General features: G+C 37.2%; 1 protein-coding gene across 2 annotated transcripts in view; it reads right to left on the bottom strand.

The window, feature by feature from the left end:
- Positions 1 to 530: 530 nt before the first annotated feature.
- NEBL (nebulette) overlaps positions 531 to 19,159 on the bottom strand; it is a 395,366-nt gene continuing 376,737 nt past the window's right edge. For both annotated transcript variants that reach the window (XM_059660685.1, XM_059660686.1), the window contains 2 exons: positions 8,302 to 8,408; positions 531 to 5,903 (listed from right to left, as the gene is read on the bottom strand). In XM_059660685.1, coding sequence (XP_059516668.1) covers positions 5,727 to 5,903; positions 8,302 to 8,408 — 284 coding nt within the window. In that variant the 3' untranslated portion in view covers positions 531 to 5,726. The remainder of the gene's footprint in view (positions 5,904 to 8,301; positions 8,409 to 19,159) is intronic.

Here is a 19,159-nt window from a genome sequence, read left to right on the forward strand (position 1 = left end):
TAAAAATAGGGACTAACTCGTTTTTTCCAACTATGGGAAAATTAGGGGGGGGGGAAAGCAATTATGTTCTATGGTTATGAGTGATTCTTAGCTAAAAAATTACAGCATCTTCTCGTTTCATGTACTAAATTTGTGCATTTTTTTTTATTCTTTGCTCCAAACTGTTTCTTTCATCTGACAGATTCAAGAAAATTAAAATTGCATTACTGAGGACATATGAGGAATTTAATCTTGAAGGAAGTGAACTACAATGAAGTACCATTGTGATATTTTGATATAAAATCAGAAAGATACTGAGCGTTAAGAAGCATAATATTTCTATCATTTAAAACTAAGCCTGTTGGGAGAGGAAGACTCATTTTGAATGACTCACCAATGGCAGTGCACTGCAGCCAACATATTCCTTTGACGAGATTTGATGTTCATTGTCACGATAAACCTAAAACCTAGGGCATTATCAATGACCCATGCTCCAAGAAACCAAAGTTTAACCACCCATGCTCCAAGAAACCAAGGTCAGAACCAAGAAGTGGAACCATTTTTTATATCCCGCATTTATTTAAGCAAACCAAGTTGTAGATAGGAAATTAAAGCGTTCTAATGTTTTACAAATACAGAAAGAAGACACAGAAAAATAATACCCTGAAGAAAGTGCATCTGAGAACATAGTTCTGTCCCCGGAGGACACCTGCAGTGACCACACAGCAGCCATGGCTGACACATTCATCCATCATTCTTGTTATTACATCGGTCAGTAGTTCAAATAGATAATTCAGTGATTTGCCTTTAAACAAATACTACTACTAATGATTCTGGTAGCCTTGAAGGGTCTGTGAGTGACTACACTGTACGTACATGATATTAGGCGTAATGTGTTATTTCAATGCCGCTGCACGTTACGCAGGGGAAGTAATGCCTTATTACCCGGGTACTGTGACACCTACTAACATGTGAACTAGTTTGCATAGGTGAGTCCTTTGGGCAGCATGATGTTGCTCTAGTCCACCGAGGCTTCAAGATTCACAGTGTAGAGGAAAAAAACATGAATTAAAGCATTTCTACTAAAATATATTTTAATAGCTGGTGTTAACAATTTGCATAACAAAAGCCAGATTCTATTAGTAACATTGGGTTGTTTCTTCTGTGAGGCCCTTCATTTTAAAAACATTGTTTCCTTCAAAACTGTAAGTTCTCAAAGTTAGTAAAATCTTGCAAATTAATCAACCACAGTTCTACACATTTTAAAGTAAATAAAAGCCAAACTGCACAGTGATTCAATTTTGTACTTTTATCACAAGCCAAAGGCCAAACTGTTCCACGCCATGCCTGTAACACACTCGCTGCTGCTTCTAAGATGCTCAGCTATTCTTTGTGTGGACACTGAAGAATGGGACTACAATGCAGATTTCTTTCTTTCCTTTAAGTAAAGCATTCTTAATAGCACTGGATTACAAAGAAGTATACACTATGCAAACTGAATACCATATATCTAACACCAAAAACATATGGAATTTCCATGAATACACTAAGTAACATGGACAACTGGGGATGAGATTTGCCCTGGGGGCCCTTCCAGGCTTGTGGACTCCAGGAGCCTAAGCATCCTGGAATGATGACCACACAAGCATTATACAATGTCATGAGTTTTTGGATCATCGATAGTTGACAGCGGCCTGGGGAGGACCTAATGGGCAAGGAATACTTGAGAAGGAGACTTTCATTTACCACTTGTTTACATAGCTTCTTCCTTAACTAAAGCTTTCTCAGCACCATGTCACGTTAGCCAAAACAAGCACACTCCAGCCACTTTTAGATGATCAGAAGCAAATAGCTAAGATATAATGAATCTGTGAAGTGAATTTCATCGTGTGTAATGAATTCAGCCTCATAATATAGGTATTTTATATCTCAAGCCTAAAATTAATGTTTATGCAGGTTAACTATATATAAATCTACAAAGAACCGTTCAAAAATTGGTGGAGTCAGTATTTTCTAAATTCCTAAACCTTTAGAAGTAAAATAATCAGCTATCACCCTTCATACCTGTCAGGAGCGTCTTACTTCCCCACCACAAAAATACCAATCATGTGTAATAAAATATGACTATAGGATAAGCAGAAGCTTGCTTTTCTTTCCCAGACAATAGTGGACAAACAAGGGTAATCAAAAAGGCACCTATTTTTGTATATATCTATATTATAATTTTGGTATAAACTATATCTACTTTATATAGAGATGTGTTATTAAAGGATCACACACATTTTCTCTGTCTTTTCATTAAAAACATTCCACTGGAGTTGAACAAATTAAAAAAAAAAATACACCTCTTCAACTTTCACTGTTTTAGAAAAGTTGGCTTCCCAACCCCCAAAGTGTTGTAGAACTCAACACAGAGACGATAAGGGAAAAAAGACTGTGGCAAAACGGGCAAATCTGCATCTTTACCATCTTCAAGCAATGACTCTAGTGGCAAGGGAGGGGCTGGTCTGGTCTCATCCCTCTTTACACAAGGTGCTCTTGGGAATTGTGCTTGCATATTCCTGGGTGGTGTCTGGAGGTGGGGGGAGGTCTGAGAAGATGCAGGGGCACCTGGCAACCAGATAAATGCTAATGTGAGATGACAAGAAGACACAAAGAAGTCATTTTGCCACAGGTGAGAGATAGAAAGCTTCCTTGGAGACTGAGAATTCATAAAAACACTTGCTACAAAAACTGCTTTTCTCCAGAGAGGTGTGATCCACATTCAGCATTGTTTCCAAAAACTTGAAAAAGTCTATCACATGGCTCCTTGTGCTTTTGTCAGGCTGGAGGACACGGGCTGAGGAAAGCAGGCGCGTGCTCTCGGTGCGTGGGCACCCACAGTCTTCTGTAACTTGATTTGTAAAAAGGCTCGTTTCTTAGACCCTTGCTTAGCTGTCAGCGTTATGTATGATACCTCTTGCCAAACTGAAGCTGGGCAGGTACCGTGTTGAAAGAGGAAAAGCTATTCAGCGCTGTAGCTTTGAAAACGATTCTGTGAAATAGCACTTTGGTATTAATACACATAATTCCTATATTTCTGCTGAGAGGCTTAATATCCTGATAAGCTTTAGTGACAATGACAACACTCTCAAGTGGGAGTGTCAGAAGCACATGACATCTTGTTCTCCCTCGGTCTTTACTGTAAAATAACCTCCCTCGCGTTAAATTCTGATCAGATCTGAATTCCTAAAGGCTGGAAGCAGAAACATCTTACTATGCAAACATTATGTAAAGCTTACAATTTAGGAGAATTATTCCCCAAGTAAGTATTGACTTTTACATTCAATGAACCCGATTTTGAAATCAGTGGATGAGAAAAACAATGAAATATCAAGCTGCTACTTTATGGTAACTTTTCCCCATTATCCTTATCATTTTAAGTCAGTTTTCTTTGAGTTCCCTAAAAAATGTGCTATTTATCAAAAATTGTACCTGTCCTACATTTAGTCTGCAAAATTTAATCAACAACGACTCCTTTTTTATAATCGTGAAAAGAAGTCTGGGTGAAATGTAAATATTTACTTAATGGTATAGTAAAACTGAGCAAGGTCATTTCCCTCACTTTTAATGCACATAAATTTTTGCAAGAATATTGCAAATTAAGTTTGTGTTTGTAGGTTTGTGTACAGGACATCAAAACTGATATGGGGTTTAATCAATCTAATCATGACCGGTCATTTCAATGATAGAAAATCAGTCAAACTGCCTATTCTGTAAAGCTCACTCAAAGAAAGTCTCTAGTTATTTGCCTGAATTTTGTCTCTCTTCAATTTTATGTCGGTGTCATGCAGATGAAGCTTGCGTGCAATAAATTTTATTCTATTTACTCTTTTAGCTAGATAAAATGAAACTACAGATTTTCAAAAGTATTTGCTAAGCTCTCAAAGGTGTTAATAAATTAATGTTTGCCTTTGGACTGATAAACATTTCAATAAAATATATTTTGTTAATTTCTTTGATTAAAAGGTATAAGGAGATATCCCCAACCCATACCTTTTATTACATTTTTGAGACTTAGCTTTTTCAGCTTCACCGCAACTACAGAGTCAGATCCTACACGAATGCTACCCTGCTGCAGGTCCCAATAAACGACACAATCAGAAAAACACAGCTGCTGATGGATGTTAATCTCAGGTGATCTTGACTGTGGACTCAGGTGAAAGTCACAACCCACCAGCAAAGGCTGCAGTCATGGCTGCGAGTCCAGAAAGAAACTGCAAGGTCACTCACTTGAAAAATCAAAATCTGACAACAATTCCATTTTCAGTGAACAGCCTGTGCCTGGACCTACAATCCCTGATGACATTCCTATCTCGCCCCCTGAATGTGATTTAGAAAGTAAAAAGCAGAAAGTGACAAGAAAGTCTTTTGTTTTACTGGTTTCAGCGGCTACAATTCCATTCCAGAATTTGAATACCTTTTCCAAAACAAGAAACCAGATTCTCTCTCTCTCTCTCTCTCTCTCTCTCTCTCTCTCTCTCTCTCTCTGTCTCTCTCTCTCTCTCTCTCTCTCTCTCTCTCTCTCTCTCTCTCTCTCCCTCTCTCTCTCTCTTTCTCTGTAGATTGGGTCGGTCACTTTTTGTTCACTGCTGTTGTCTAGCACACTTCCTATCCCACTTTGTCACTGGCTCCTGTTAAGTTTTCTTAACTTTTAAATCAGCAGTGGCATTAAGTTAATGAAAGCTGTTCAATAAACACCTAAGTCACTTATTTACTAGAGTATACATCTATTTCCTAAAGTGTACATCCTTCAAAACTAGAGTGCAATGCAGCAGGAGAATCTCAAGCAACTTTTCAAATTATGTTTTTCTGATGAGCTGACAACTAGAGGAAAGGCTTTTAGATATCAGCCACACTTTTAGATCTAGTAGGAGTAATGGGCAGTGCAGCTGCCTATGTTACAGAAGCTTGAGCCTACATGTCATGCAACAGGGTAAAGGCTATTAGGGAAATCATATAGATGGCCTTAAATCTGCCCCTTGCAGAATAGCTATGAAGTTATTTGGTCCTGACATTCTGTGGAGCCAAGCATACGTGTGGGTCCATAGGATGTAAGTGGAGAGTAGGATATGTCTTGGTACAAATAAGAAATAAATAGACCCAAGTTGGCCAAGGAAACAAAACATTTCTTTGTTCAGTAGAAGTTTCTAGGTCCCTAAGGCCACCACTCAATATAATTTTAACAAAACTGTCATTTTGCCATTGCTTACTTTATTATACTAGATGATGTTCACTGGAATTGGAAATTGCCTAATGACTCCAAAGCTACGCTGTTTTTAAATTATTGGCTGTGTTGCTGAATTAAGAGAATTGGCTTCTGGTGATTCCAAAGTGACAGCTAAGAAGTCTCATATACGTGTTACATTTACAAGACAATCAACATCTCTATTAAAGTCTACAAAAATACATCTCCCCAGAAGGGTTCAGTAGCCAATCAAAAAAAAAAAAAAAAAAACACACCAGTAATACAATTAGCAGCACCAGGTCTCCAGACCTAATTGTTTTGTTTACAGGAACTACTGAAAATGGTGCTGTTCTCAGCCCAGAAATCATTCCTTCTTCCTGGTACCTGTGTGTCTAATTGTCAGAGGAAGGGTAAATTATTGTAAAATAACTGCCAAGTTGTCTTACAAGTGTCTTCTATCTTTTAAAAAGACTAGGTTTAGTATACATTAGAGTAAAGCTCAAAGGGCATGGGGAAATAATTAATTAACAAACTCAATGTAATTTGCTGGGAGCATCCCGGTTTTCCCAGTTCTCTGCACCGTGCCATACATCCAGCCGTCATCGATGGGCTGCACGTTGACAATGTAGTCGCCGTCCCTGAAGGAGACTTCATCTTCATCCTGGGCACTGTAATCGTACATGGCTCGGTAGGTCCTCTGAGAAAAGAAAGACGGGGTCACTATGAATACCAATATAGTCATGGCCACAAATGCCAATCCCAACCAACCAGACCACTCATAAAGCAACCGTTGTTAGGAATGTTTCCAAGTACATCTATTTCTGGAGAGTTGTACACCAGAGCCTAGTGTCCTAACTGCTCATCTCAAGTTAGCAAAAAGCTAACATCTGGGGGCCAGAACGGGGATAGAGCAAGCCACTAAACACAACTGCTAGCCTGTCAAAAAGTAAGCTTTAAAGTAGTGAAGCCCAACTCCCCCCAGGTTCAGCTAACCTCAGAGACATCAGGTGACATAGATTCTCCCCTAGTCCAAAGTCTTCAGAGAATAAAACCTGCCATAGTGGCAGGCAGATCCATGTCACTGCCAAGTCACAACAACTGGACCCTGGCAGAGGAATAAACTTTTCTTAAGCAAGTATTTAAAATGTTTGTTTCCTCTTAAAAATATACAAAACAAATAGAAGAAAAAATCAATAATATTCTAATTTTTTGGCTTTTGTAGAAATTTTTTGGCTTTTGGTAGAAATTTAGCATATACATGTTCTAAATATTAGGGTACATATAACTAAATCTTTATTATAATGAGGAAAATGTTTACTTCCTCACTTCAAACTATGTTATAAAACTATATCATCAATACAGTATAGTATTGGCATAAATCAATGGAATAGAATAGAGAGCTCAGAAATAAACCTATACATATACGGTCAATTAATTTATGACAAAGGACCCATGAATATACAATGCGGAAAGGACAATCTCTTCAATAAAAGGTGTTGGGAACACTGGACAGCCACATGCTAAAGAATAAAACTGGACCACTATGCTACACACTACACAAAAAATTAACTCACAATGGATTAAAGATACGAATGTAAGAAATGAAATAATAAAATTCCTAAAAAAATGTTGGTCTTGGCGATGATTTTTTTATTTGACACCAAAAGCAAAGGCAACAGAAGCAAAAATGAGTGGGACTACATCAAACTAAAAAGCTTCTGCACAACAAATAAACCAGCATTAAAATGAATAAGCAACTTACTGAATGGGATAAAATATTTATAAATAATATCTCTGATAAGTGATTAATATTCAAAATACAAATTGAGTTTTACCATACTTGCTTTCATTTAAGGCCAAGAGTTTAGTTAATATTAACACCAGATAATCCCAAAATCAAATGAATTCATACACTGAGGAAACTGACTGAGACACAAAGAATTTTAGAACAACTAAAGATAAATTTCAAACTGCGGGGGTTGGAGGGGCACCTGTTTCTAAGTTCTCAAAGGGCCAAGTGACTGTGTCAGTTGCTTGGAGAAGCAATTTCAGCATGAGATGTCACATTTGACACCAACATGACCTGAACAGCGCTTCCAAACTTGACATTTAATTAATGAATTAATGCGTCAATGTTTCCAATGGGAGGATTCAAAGACATGTTGGCCCTGTCATTTAGGTTTTAGTGGCCATTTTGATTAATGTCCAGATTAATTAGTTAGTATGACCAAATATTTATGCTTTACAGACATGAATGAAGATCATAACTGGCTAACACCAATAATAAAATAACAATTAGGGTATTGCATTAGTAGGATCTTTGTGTTTCATTGTTTACATGTTTCCACAACATACCTTCCCTTCTCAATAGTTTATCTCTATAAGTCTTTTGCTTCCTTCAAAAGTGTTGTACCAATGACAGCACATCATCCTTTATTTGGAAATGTACATGCCCATTGACAGACAAACAGATAAAGAAGTGGTACATATATACAATGGAATATTACTCAGCCATAAAAAGAATGAAATTTTGCCACTTGCAATAACAAATGTCTTAGAGGATATTATGTTAAGTGAAAAAGTCAGACATGAAAAAGATAAATACTGTATAATTTTGCTTATATGTGGAATCAAAAAAAACCAAAAAACAAAAAAAACACAAATGAACAAACAAAACAAAACAGCCTCATAGATACAGGGAGCAAACTGATGGTGCCAGAGGGGAAGAAGGGTGGGGGGAGTGAGTGAAAAAGGTGAAGGGGGATGAGAGGCACAAACTTCCAGGTATAAAACAAGGAAGTCACGGAGACATAATGTACAGCACAGGGAAGCTAGTCAATAATACCACAGTAACTTTGTATAGTGATGGACGCTTACTAGACCTACTGTGTGGTGATCACAACGTAAAGTAAGTAAATGTCAAATCACTATGTTGTACACCTGAAACTAATACAATATTTTATATCAACTATATGTTAATATATGATAAATGTTAAAATACAAAATAAATAAAAATCATTTTTCCATGCATATTTATATTTTGGAGATGAAACGGGAACACTGGGCAAAAAGAAACACTTCAAACCAACACTTACTAGATTTGGTGAATGCTGCATTGACCTCATGGACGACAGGCTGGTCTGGTGCATGTACCCGTACCCTTGGGAATGGCTCTGCTGGTAGGCTCCAGGAAGAACAGGTGCTGCGCATTAAATACACAAACACACAGGTTCCTTAAAGCAAATCTCAAAACCCCTTCCCACCCCCTCAAGTGACTTCATGCTCTGCTAGCATCTTCTGAAACAAAATGCCATTTTTCAGTACAATGTGACATTTGGGTAGTGATGTTATAAGCAATCTCTAGGTTAGTATAAATTCATCAATTAAGGACACATATAGGGAATCAGTTAAACATGCAGTTAACTATATTAGAAATATTTCTATAACTCCATTGCAGTTGCTATATTAAAATAACACAAATACAAAAAGAAAAAAGAATTTCCCGTAACCTCTTAACAATATTATATTTTCACTTGGCCATGTGATCCTCTTAGATTTTTTTTTAAAAAGATATTTAAAGAAATTTAATTGGATTGTCAAACCAATGACAGAGTATAAATGTTTTCACTGTATACTTCACACATAAGAGGATGCTCTGCATATTTCAAGACATACAGCTGAATGTTACCTTTACAAAGATGATAAGCACAGCGTATGTTTAGCAGCATATGCTTGTTTAGCAGTAATAAGTCTACACCATTAAAATAAACCTTTACTTAGAATATGTGAATTTTCCATTTTATTTTGCTGTAAGTCAAGACTAAATCAATCAACTGAAGCTGTTGCAAGAGCATGAGAAACCAAACCACTGAAAGAATGTCATAAACATTGTGCCACTATATTAAAAAGAACACCATCATAATAGTATTTACTTAATTTGTGCTGTTCTCACCACTAATCATGACATTCAAAAGACATATTTTCTGCTTTGAAGAACACTGAATTCTAGAGAAATCAACAGAGAAACTAGATAAAAACCCCACAAAATCAGTAGACATAGGCTTGTGTCTTTCTCTGGGAGTGCTTTTCAGTATTGGTAAGCAGAAATATGGGCTTTACATGAGGGCATTTTAGTAACATGCCCTTCACTATGTTTTGAATTAATTGTATGATACATTAGTAAAACTTATGGAATACATGTGCTATAAAAATCCATAACAGGTTCCCATTTTTGTTCAATGTGGTTGAGTAGATAAAGTAATTATTATGGGTTGATTATTCAGGTCAGTGTTTATAATAAAAGAATAAAGCAGATGTAATTCTTGGGTGTTATGAATAATTAATGTTTTATAAGTGGTACATTGATTCTAATGACATATGAGAATATCAAACTTTAAAGAAATTGAATCATCAGAAAATTACAAAACATTAACGTGTTCTCCTGATGATAATGACATTAGGTTGAATGGGGATTTTTAAAAATAGTTCTTGAATTAATTCATATTATAGTGTTGTTACAAAATTGTCCTGATTTAATGTCTAGATGTGGCATCAAAGAGAAATTGCCAAGATATTTGTTTGGATTTGTAGTACATTATAAAGTTATTAAAACATTAAACAACTTCAAATACTTCAGAAAATAGCACTTTTTAACATTATCAACTCAATTTAAATATTTAATGTCAAGAGATGTCAAAGATATTGTCAAATTCACTCATGACGAAAAATAATGAAATCCCCATAAATATTTAGGCCACCTAATTAGTTGAGTCAAAGAGCCTTTTTTGTGTGTTGGAAGCTGGACACATTGACCATTTATTCACTTGACTCTCAGCAAATATTTACTAAGTGAGTTCATGTGTGCACAGGGCTTACTGCATTGCCTGTTACTTAGTAAACCTCCACAAATGTTAACAGTCATCACTATTCACTATTTTCGAGGCATGCCAGGACCAACAAAAAGCATTGCCCTCCTAGAGCAGCGATGGCCCTGGACATCTGCCCTTTGCCCAATTAAAGAAATGACTCTGGATACTTAGGGCATTTCCAGTTAAATATATTAGTCAATAATTCCAACTGCATATTCCAGATTGGCACTTCTGAAGAGGTTTTTATCCATTACACAAGTCATTTCATTAATTATTCTTTTAATGTACTTGTAAATACTAAGTAAGGTTAAATAAATAACACTGTGAACTTACTTAAAATAAAAATTAAACTTTTAAACCTTTGTTACACTATTTAATTATGTCCTTTAAATTTTTATGTACAGAGTTAAGTACAACCATCTCAAAATATTTTGGGGGAAAAACAGGAAAGGACAGTTAAAAAAAATCACAACATTAAATATACTATCTCAGATGCTGTAATATGTTTATGCTTAGTTAGTTTGTACCTAATCCCAGTTAGAGCCCATCAGTACTAACAATTCAAGAATGTTGTTTAACAGTATTCTCTAATATTGGCTTTTAAAAATCAAGAATATTCATGCCTACTTAATTGCTCAAGTTTGACCTTAAAGGAACCTTTTGTTATTGTCAAATACCAGGAAATAAAAGTAATTTATTTGTGCCCAGCCAATGTTGCTCAGTGGTTGAGTGTCAACCTATGAACCAGGAGGTCACAGTTCTATTCCTGTCAGGGCACATGCCAGGGTTGTAGGCTTGATCCCCAGTAGGAGGCGTGCAGGATGCAACCGATTAATGATTCCCTCTCATCATTGATGTTTCTATCTCTCTCTCCCTCTCCCTTCTTCTCTGAAATCAATAAAAATATTTGTTTAAAATGGTAGTGCATTTGCCCTAACTATGCCTGGGTTTGAGAGAGGAGGAGAGAGAGTGTAGAATAAGAAAACTTGGAGTAAATACAATCAATCTATCTAGTCCTAATGGCTTCTCTTCATGCTTCTGTTGATTATTTCCATTTCCCTCTCTGGCTGCATTAGTTAATGCAAGTTCCTTTGGGGTCATTGCACTTTGATATCTACTTTTTACCTGGTAGAGTGAAAGAGCTATTAGGAAGCTCCTATTGGGGCTATGAAAAACATAACTGAGAGCCCAGATAAATCAACGTACTAAAAGCAAATGCCAATTTAAAAAGAGGCACAGGGTAAAGGGGGATAAATGGTGATGGAAAGAAACTTGACTTTGGGTCGTGAACACAATACAATATACAGATGATGTATTATAAGAGTTGTACACTTGAAACCTATATAATTTTACTAACCAATGCCATCCCAATAAATGCAACTAAAAATACATAAAAAGAGGTACAGACATTGGTTTTCATTGTGTTTCATTACACAAATGCTTTTTAGAAAAGCAAAACAAGCGAAAGGAAATTGGAAGCAATGGCTTTGGAAATTGGGTTTATTTGGTTAAAAGATAGTCCGTGTGAGTTGGGAGATTTCTTCCATGAAAATATGAAATTCAAAGTATTCAAAAGCTAGATGCTAGGCTCACGTCACAACAAGCAAGGACTTCTTAGGAAAAAAGAAAAACACAGCGCCCTCTTTATTACCTAGTGGTCAGGTCCCACAGGCACTGGTACACAGGGGTGATGATAAAGGCATGATCATCTTACAGCCCAAGAGTTTTGAGTTTGAGGGCTTTTTATTTCAATAACATAAAAGTCGCAACACACTAGCTCTCGTTATCCTAAGGGCAACATAAAACACAAAAGTGTGACTCCCTTCCATTTCGCATTGGTGAGGTTTACTGATCAGGGATCTGGGAGCTGGCAAAAGCTCCCAGGATCTCAGGGTGGATTTGGAGTGTCCTGTAGAGCTTATAAACCAAATTCCTCCGTGCAATAAAGCTCCTCCACAATCAGCCATGACCAATATTTTCTATTTATGGTTTATTCTTACGATGGTAGATAAAACCAAGATAAAGAAATAAGAAGCCCGGGCCGATTTGGCGCAGTGAGCATCAGCCTGCAGACTGAAGAGTGCCAGGTTTAATTCCAGCAAGGGCACATACCTTGGTTGCAGGCTTCATCACTGGCCCCGGTCAGGGCACATGTGGGAGGCAACCAATTGCTGTGTCTCTTTCACATCGATGTTTCTCTCTGTGTATCTCTCCCTCTCCCTTCTACTCTCTCTAAAAATCAATAGAAAAAATATCCTTGGGTGAGGATTAACAAAAGAAAAGAAGTAAGTAGACATGAAGGTCAGAAAACAGAGAAAGAAAGTTTTTATAAAGCTTCACAAATCTGAAAATGAAAAAAATGAGGAAACACATGCAAATATACAAAGATTAGAGTAAATGAACCCCCTAAAAATGTATCTAAAATAAAAGGAGAAAGGACCCAAAAAGAAGTCCACTTTGGAGGAAGAGCCAAGAGTAGGTTAAAGAAGTAGACCCCTAGTTATCAGGTACATTCCCACTTTTCAGAACAAAAATACAACAGCTGACAGACTACGCAGGAAGGCAGTACGTTACCTCTGCACTGTGACACCACAACAAAGGTCTCCAGCCATTAAAGATGAGGTGGAGATTTTAAAAACTGCACCAATACTATACGGTAACAGTAGGTGGCCAAACTTCAAATGCAAAAAACAAAAATAGTGCTATATTGATGTCTTGGCCTCTTGGGGCTGCTGTAACAAAATTCCACAGACTGGGTGGCTTAAACAATAAACATTTATGCCTCACAATTCTACAGACTGGGAAGTCCAAAATTAAGGGGTCAGCAGGATCAGTATCTGGTGAGACCTGTCTTCCTGATTTAAATCTCTGTGTCCTTATGTGGCAGAAGGGGACAAAGGAGTTCTCTGAAGTCTCTTTCATAAGGGCGCTAAATCCCATTCATGAGGGCTCCATGCATGACCTAATCACCTTCCAAAGGCCCCTCCTCCCAATAACATTACACTGGGAATTAGATTTCAACATGTGAATTTTGGTGAGGTTGGGGGAAGACACAATGGCTATCTATAGGCTTAACACAAACAGAGAAAATAATTTGGGGGATTTTCTTCTTGAAAACTCCAAAATAAGGAGAAAAATCACCAGAAGTTTTCAAATAAATAATACAGGATGCAATGAAAGTATGGTCTTATTTTCTTACACTTGACTACAATTTTATCAAAGACAAAGGGTTTTGTGAGGGTTTTTTAGGACAAAGAATTTCTATGTAGACTATTACAGGGGGATTGCTAAACTGAAAGAAAACAAATACAAAAGATAAAGTATTAAAATGCCACTAATTTTTGAACAAAATAATAAATAATGAGGAGGTCCTAACTAGATCCCATCCGGGTCATGAGCACGTGGAGTAATAGGCAATAAAATGGGCCCATGATGTGGACCCATTCACACATGCCACGCAGAGTTCCGTGTCAGAACCCCAGTCCTCACAGCATCCGATCCCCTTCACAAACCACAGGTGGGTACTAAAGCCCCAACATTTATGCCTAATCCAGCAGCAAAATGCTATCCTTTAATCTAAGAGAATTCCTAGCAGTTTAGAAAATTCTTTTCCTTCCCTGCAGAAAACAGAAACAAGCCAGGTTACCTCTGGGTTTGGAATTGTTGGTTTTGAATGATAAGCTGTGAATAGACAGCTGCCTAAGAAGCAGGCTTGCTACTTAATAAACCATGAACATAGAAAAGAAATTATCTACAACTGAGTTAAAACAACAAGTTTTAAAGACAGGCATAACCATCACTGTCATACATGCTCAAATGTTGAAAATCATATGTAAAAGAAAAAATCACTACTATTTCATATGTTCAATTCTGAGCTCAGGCAGGAGGCATGAACTGTGGAAGAAAAGAGACTGAGGAGGAATCAGATGCAGTGGTTTCCACCCTGGCTGCATATTAAATTCACTGTGGATCTTTTAAAACCATATTCCACCCACATCCACATCCCCAGACCCAGTAAATCAGAATCTCTGTAGTGGAAATGGAGGAACTGGACACTGGTATTTTATTTTTTAAATTTCCAAGTGAATCAAATGGTTAGCCATGGTGATAAACCATTGAGCTACTGTCGGATTCCTTCTCCCCTCCCTGACACAAATTTAGGAGCACGTGTGGCCCTGTTTATGCTATTCCCAAATTCCCTCTCTTTCCCTGAAATGGGATGGAATATTTGTGTCATTCCTCCACCCCAAATTCATATGTTGCAACCTAACACCCAATTTAATGGTATTTGGAGATGGGGCCTTTGGAAGGTGATTGAGTCATGAGGGTGGAACCCTCATGAATGAGATTAGCACCCTTATGAGAAGAGGCCATCATGTGAGGACACAAGGAGAAGACAATAGTCAGGCACTTGGAAGAGGGGCCTCAGCAGACCCGACCATGCTAGTACCTGGATCTCAGACTTCCAGCCTCCAGAACGATGAGGAATAGATTTCAGTTGTTTATAAGCACACAGTCTATGGTACTCTGTTATAGCAGCTGGAAAAGGCTAACACATGCCCTGTCCCATGATTTGTTTCTAATATTTTTGGAGGCAAATGTTTAAATCTGGGACTCAACAAGTAACTTGGAATTCTGATAAGATCTCTGAATCAACAGAAAGCTTCCTGGAGAATCATTTGGAGGCTAACATAAAACACAATTGTTGCTATATTCCTAACAATTTTCTCCTTCTAGATCCCCCTATTGTCTTTGTTTTAAGTTTCTAATTTTAGATAGGTTTTATCACTATACAGTATTGCAAACCTCTTTTTAAGAAAATACATTACACATGAAAATACTTCAGTACTTAGATATGTGCCCTGTGAGACTTAGTGGGGGAAAGAGCAAACACAGGATTCTGCTTCCCAAGGAATACAAGATGTGAACACACTAAAATTTAAACAATGTAAATGACATGCTTACAACTAGGGGGACCAACCCAGTTTGCTCAGCACTTTCCCAGTCTCAGAACTGAACGTTCTGCTTCCCAGGAACTCCTTTAGTTTCGGGCAAATTAGGATAGTCGGTCTCCCTACCCACAGTGTATCAGGTCCTGTGCTTAATGTGTCACACGCATAAACTGGTGCAATTGTCACTGTTTTATAGATGGTAAATCTGCAGTTTTCATAGATGGAGACTGAAGGTGAGCGATATTCCCTAACTTTGTCAAAAATACCAGAGCTAGATAGGAGCCAGGATTCTGACTGCAGAACCCAAACGCTTGACTATACCACAGCAAAATAATCATGGAAGTAGTGACAAGACAATATGAAGTTAACCTCCAAGTAACCACTGTGAGATTCAGGAACATGACACAGCCCTATGGTCTGGAGAGCAGGAAGCTTCCAGAAGCAGTGAGGACTCATTCAGATGCAGAAGTGCCGGCAGTCAACCGCTCATTGCTGCTGGCGGGGCAGACGGGAGTGAGAGGGAGGTAAGGACATGCTCAGGCTTCCGGAGATGCACACTCAGGCTGGCCATGCCCACCGAGGCTACTCTGTGTGTCGCTGGCCTTTTTTTGTGGTAAACTTTGAAATGTCAACCTCATAAGAAGTTTATGTTTGTGCCAGAGGTGTGCCAGACCACCTCTGGAAGAAATTATAGTGAAGATGATTCATTTATTTTTGGAAAAGCAAGCTCAAATCCCAAAGAGCATAATCACTTCTGGAGCAATGGCTTTTACATTTATTTTTAGTGTCATTTTAGCATCTGATAAGTCTCTGATGTGTGTGTTTAATCTTTGTTTCTTTTTCCCATTGCCAATGCTATCCTATTTTACCCAGAGCAATTGTCATTCAGTCACCTTATACTGCATGAATAATTTCAAGTCTGTGTTCAATTCCAGCTCCTAAATATGACTCCAACCACTTTCCTATTGAGCAACGAAGACACCCATGATGATGTCTCCTAACAATTTTCAAAATCATTTTGTAGAACACAGCTGAAAATGTTACACCCCCAAGTCAGCATCAGAATAGTGAAAAGCTCTTTTGCCACAGACATGCTAAGAATTTAGCAATACAATTAAATCCAAGAGATTATTTAAACATTTTTCCCTAAACTTAAGCAGTCATGTTTATAATGTTGCTTTAATCAAATATAAATTGAATACTTAAAGATTTCTAATCACCCACTGACTGCAAAACAAAACACACATATTATGTACTCTTTAAAACTATGCATGCATATATATAAATACATAGATATATATACATAAATATATAGATAGATATAGATATAGATATAGATATAGATATAGATATAGATACAGATATATAGAGAGATATATATAAAACTTTTGACCATTCATTTATATATTGGCTTAGTTGTCTCAAGTAAGAACTTCTAAAATACTGTTTTGGAATTCTGGAGTTCCTAATTATTGAAAAAACACAAAATTCATTATGTTTTAAATTATTATCCAGAAAAGTAGTATATTCTGATTTCAAAGCTAACTGGTTTGTGAATGTTCTCTGATTTGAATAGATCTATAGATTTAAGAATATCTGTTATTTTGGCTCAGAATAATCTAGCCAATTTATACCTACATCTAGATCTGAATTTCAACTTATGCATTTTTTCTCTGATTTGTTTATAAATTTTAGCTACTTAAGCCAAGGATAAACTCTCTGACCTGTCACTGTAATCCAAACCACCAAACCACAAATATAAGTGGTGTTGTGATTAAGGGACAAAGAAATAATTTCTGCCCCAAATTACACAGTCTTTAATAATATTTTCATGGCACAAAATCCATAGGGTATATATCTGAGTCTACACAACACACACACACACACACACCACACACATGCGCGCGCACACACACACACACACACTACCCCTCTTTTCCGTCCCCCCCAAAAAAATAAAGAAAAAAAAGGAATGTACAGTAAGGATACATTTGTAGTTTCCTGACAAACACTATGTAATGTGGGGCAGTAGTTTGAGAAGATGAAAGCAATAAAGAATTAAGAATAGCAGGTGGACAGGAACACTGTTTCCGTTTAGGTAAACCATATCATCAAGTCTAACTTTTGGAAACAAATTATGCCATGACTAAAAAGTCAGCTCAAAGCAAATCCCCATTTTCCTTGGTGAATAAAACTTCAAATATTGTATGAATCAATCTTACACAGGAAGATTCTTCATTCAAGCACAATAAGAGAAATGCTCATAAACCATTGCACAGGGTATTCTGTAAATACTTATTGAATAAATATATATAATGTATTTTTAAAGACGTAAAGCTGGACTACATATTTGTGCTATTTTCTCTTGTGCCAATCAACTCAACTCTTCGGGAATATCATCAATCCACAAGGAGTTCCAGAATATAGTTTTACATTAGACACTCTGAGTGACAAGCCACATAAATATCACATATAGATATATCTAAGTGTTGTTTACATTTCTGAACAAGAAGGTATATTTTTTCAACCAATACACATATATGAAATTGACTCATTGTGTCCCTGACATGATTTGAAAATAGAGAAATGTAGGGAAGTGAATGTAAAGAATTATCTGGGTCTCACAGAACCCAAGCTCCAAGTTCAAGGTAAGTGGCTGGGTGAGTGGCTGGAGTCACCATCAGGCAGCGTAGGGAGGTGAGCAACAGGTCATTGTGATCAAAGGCACACTATTACAAGGACGTTTAGACAGGACATAGGTAAGATCCTAGATCTTAAGAGACAGACTTGTAAACAACCATTTCAGTACACATGGATCGGGAATATGGTAAAAGATAAAGATCAAGAGCCAGAAAGAAAGTCTGAAAAGTGTGCCATGGGCAGGTCAGCAATATCTTAAGGAAAAGATTGGGCAATTAGGAGCAGGGGATCTGGCCTGATCAAAGGCACACTATTACAAGGACGTTTAGACAGGACATAGGTAAGATCCTAGATCTTAAGAGACAGACTTGTAAACAACCATTTCAGTACACATGGATCGGGAATATGGTAAAAGATAAAGATCAAGAGCCAGAAAGAAAGTCTGAAAAGTGTGCCATGGGCAGGTCAGCAATATCTTAAGGAAAAGATTGGGCAATTAGGAGCAGGGGATCTGGCCACAAGAGAAGCAACATGACAGCAAGCCTGGGCAACAGGGGATAGTAAACAAACAAAATGCAGAAATTCAGTACATCAGCCAGCAGTGTCAGTCCATGGAAATGTTAAGTACTTCCTGTTCAAGTCAGGATCCAATTCCCATGATCTACTAGGCTGGGGCTGGGGGCAGAGGATGTGGGCACCTGGATGAAACAGGAAGTTGAGGAAAGTGCATAAATTCATGTCTACAGAAAAAATGGTATGACAATCCTGTTTTATATATAAGGCAGATACGTAAATATGCATGTGTACTATCCAACCCGGACATCAATTTTGAGTCATAAAAAAAAAAAACTACAACTTCCAATTCTACTGTGATTCTTCAACAATATAAAAAAAAACAAGAATGCCTATTCTCTCCTTTACATTTGTGCCACTTTACAATTTACAAAACTCTTTCAAAGTTTTCTCACTTGGTGCATAAGCCATAGCCACATTTATATCTTTCCTGGTGATCAAACCTCCCTTTTTCCCCAATCAACTCAGCTTCAGAGGAAACACACTCTTAATGTGTTATTGTTTGCTACTTTAAGTGTCAGATGTTTCTCCTCCACACACATATGGAAGGAACACTTTGATTTAATTTTTGCAAATCAATGAAAGACACGTGGGCATCTTGCAACAGGTGCTATTCATTATTTAATTCCTTTCCCCAACTTCACACTCAGAAAAGGAAACTTACCACGTTTCTTTCACTCCACGTCTGCTGATACTAGGAACATGAGTGTCTCTAAGCACTTCAAGTTCAATCAGAATATCGGGGAAAGGATGGCGACTTGATGAATTCTATTCATGTTAAAAGAGATTTCGAAACACTGCTGGCTGTGCAAACATCACTTTCAAAATATATTAATAGTTTATTATTGTGCCTGAATCTAACATTTCTGTTCTCAATTCAATGGCAAATTTAACTTTTAATGACACTTGTTGTCCTTAGG

The sequence above is a fragment of the Myotis daubentonii genome, chromosome 1, assembly GCF_963259705.1.
Source record: "Myotis daubentonii chromosome 1, mMyoDau2.1, whole genome shotgun sequence".
In the NCBI taxonomy this organism is placed as follows: domain Eukaryota; kingdom Metazoa; phylum Chordata; class Mammalia; order Chiroptera; family Vespertilionidae; genus Myotis; species Myotis daubentonii.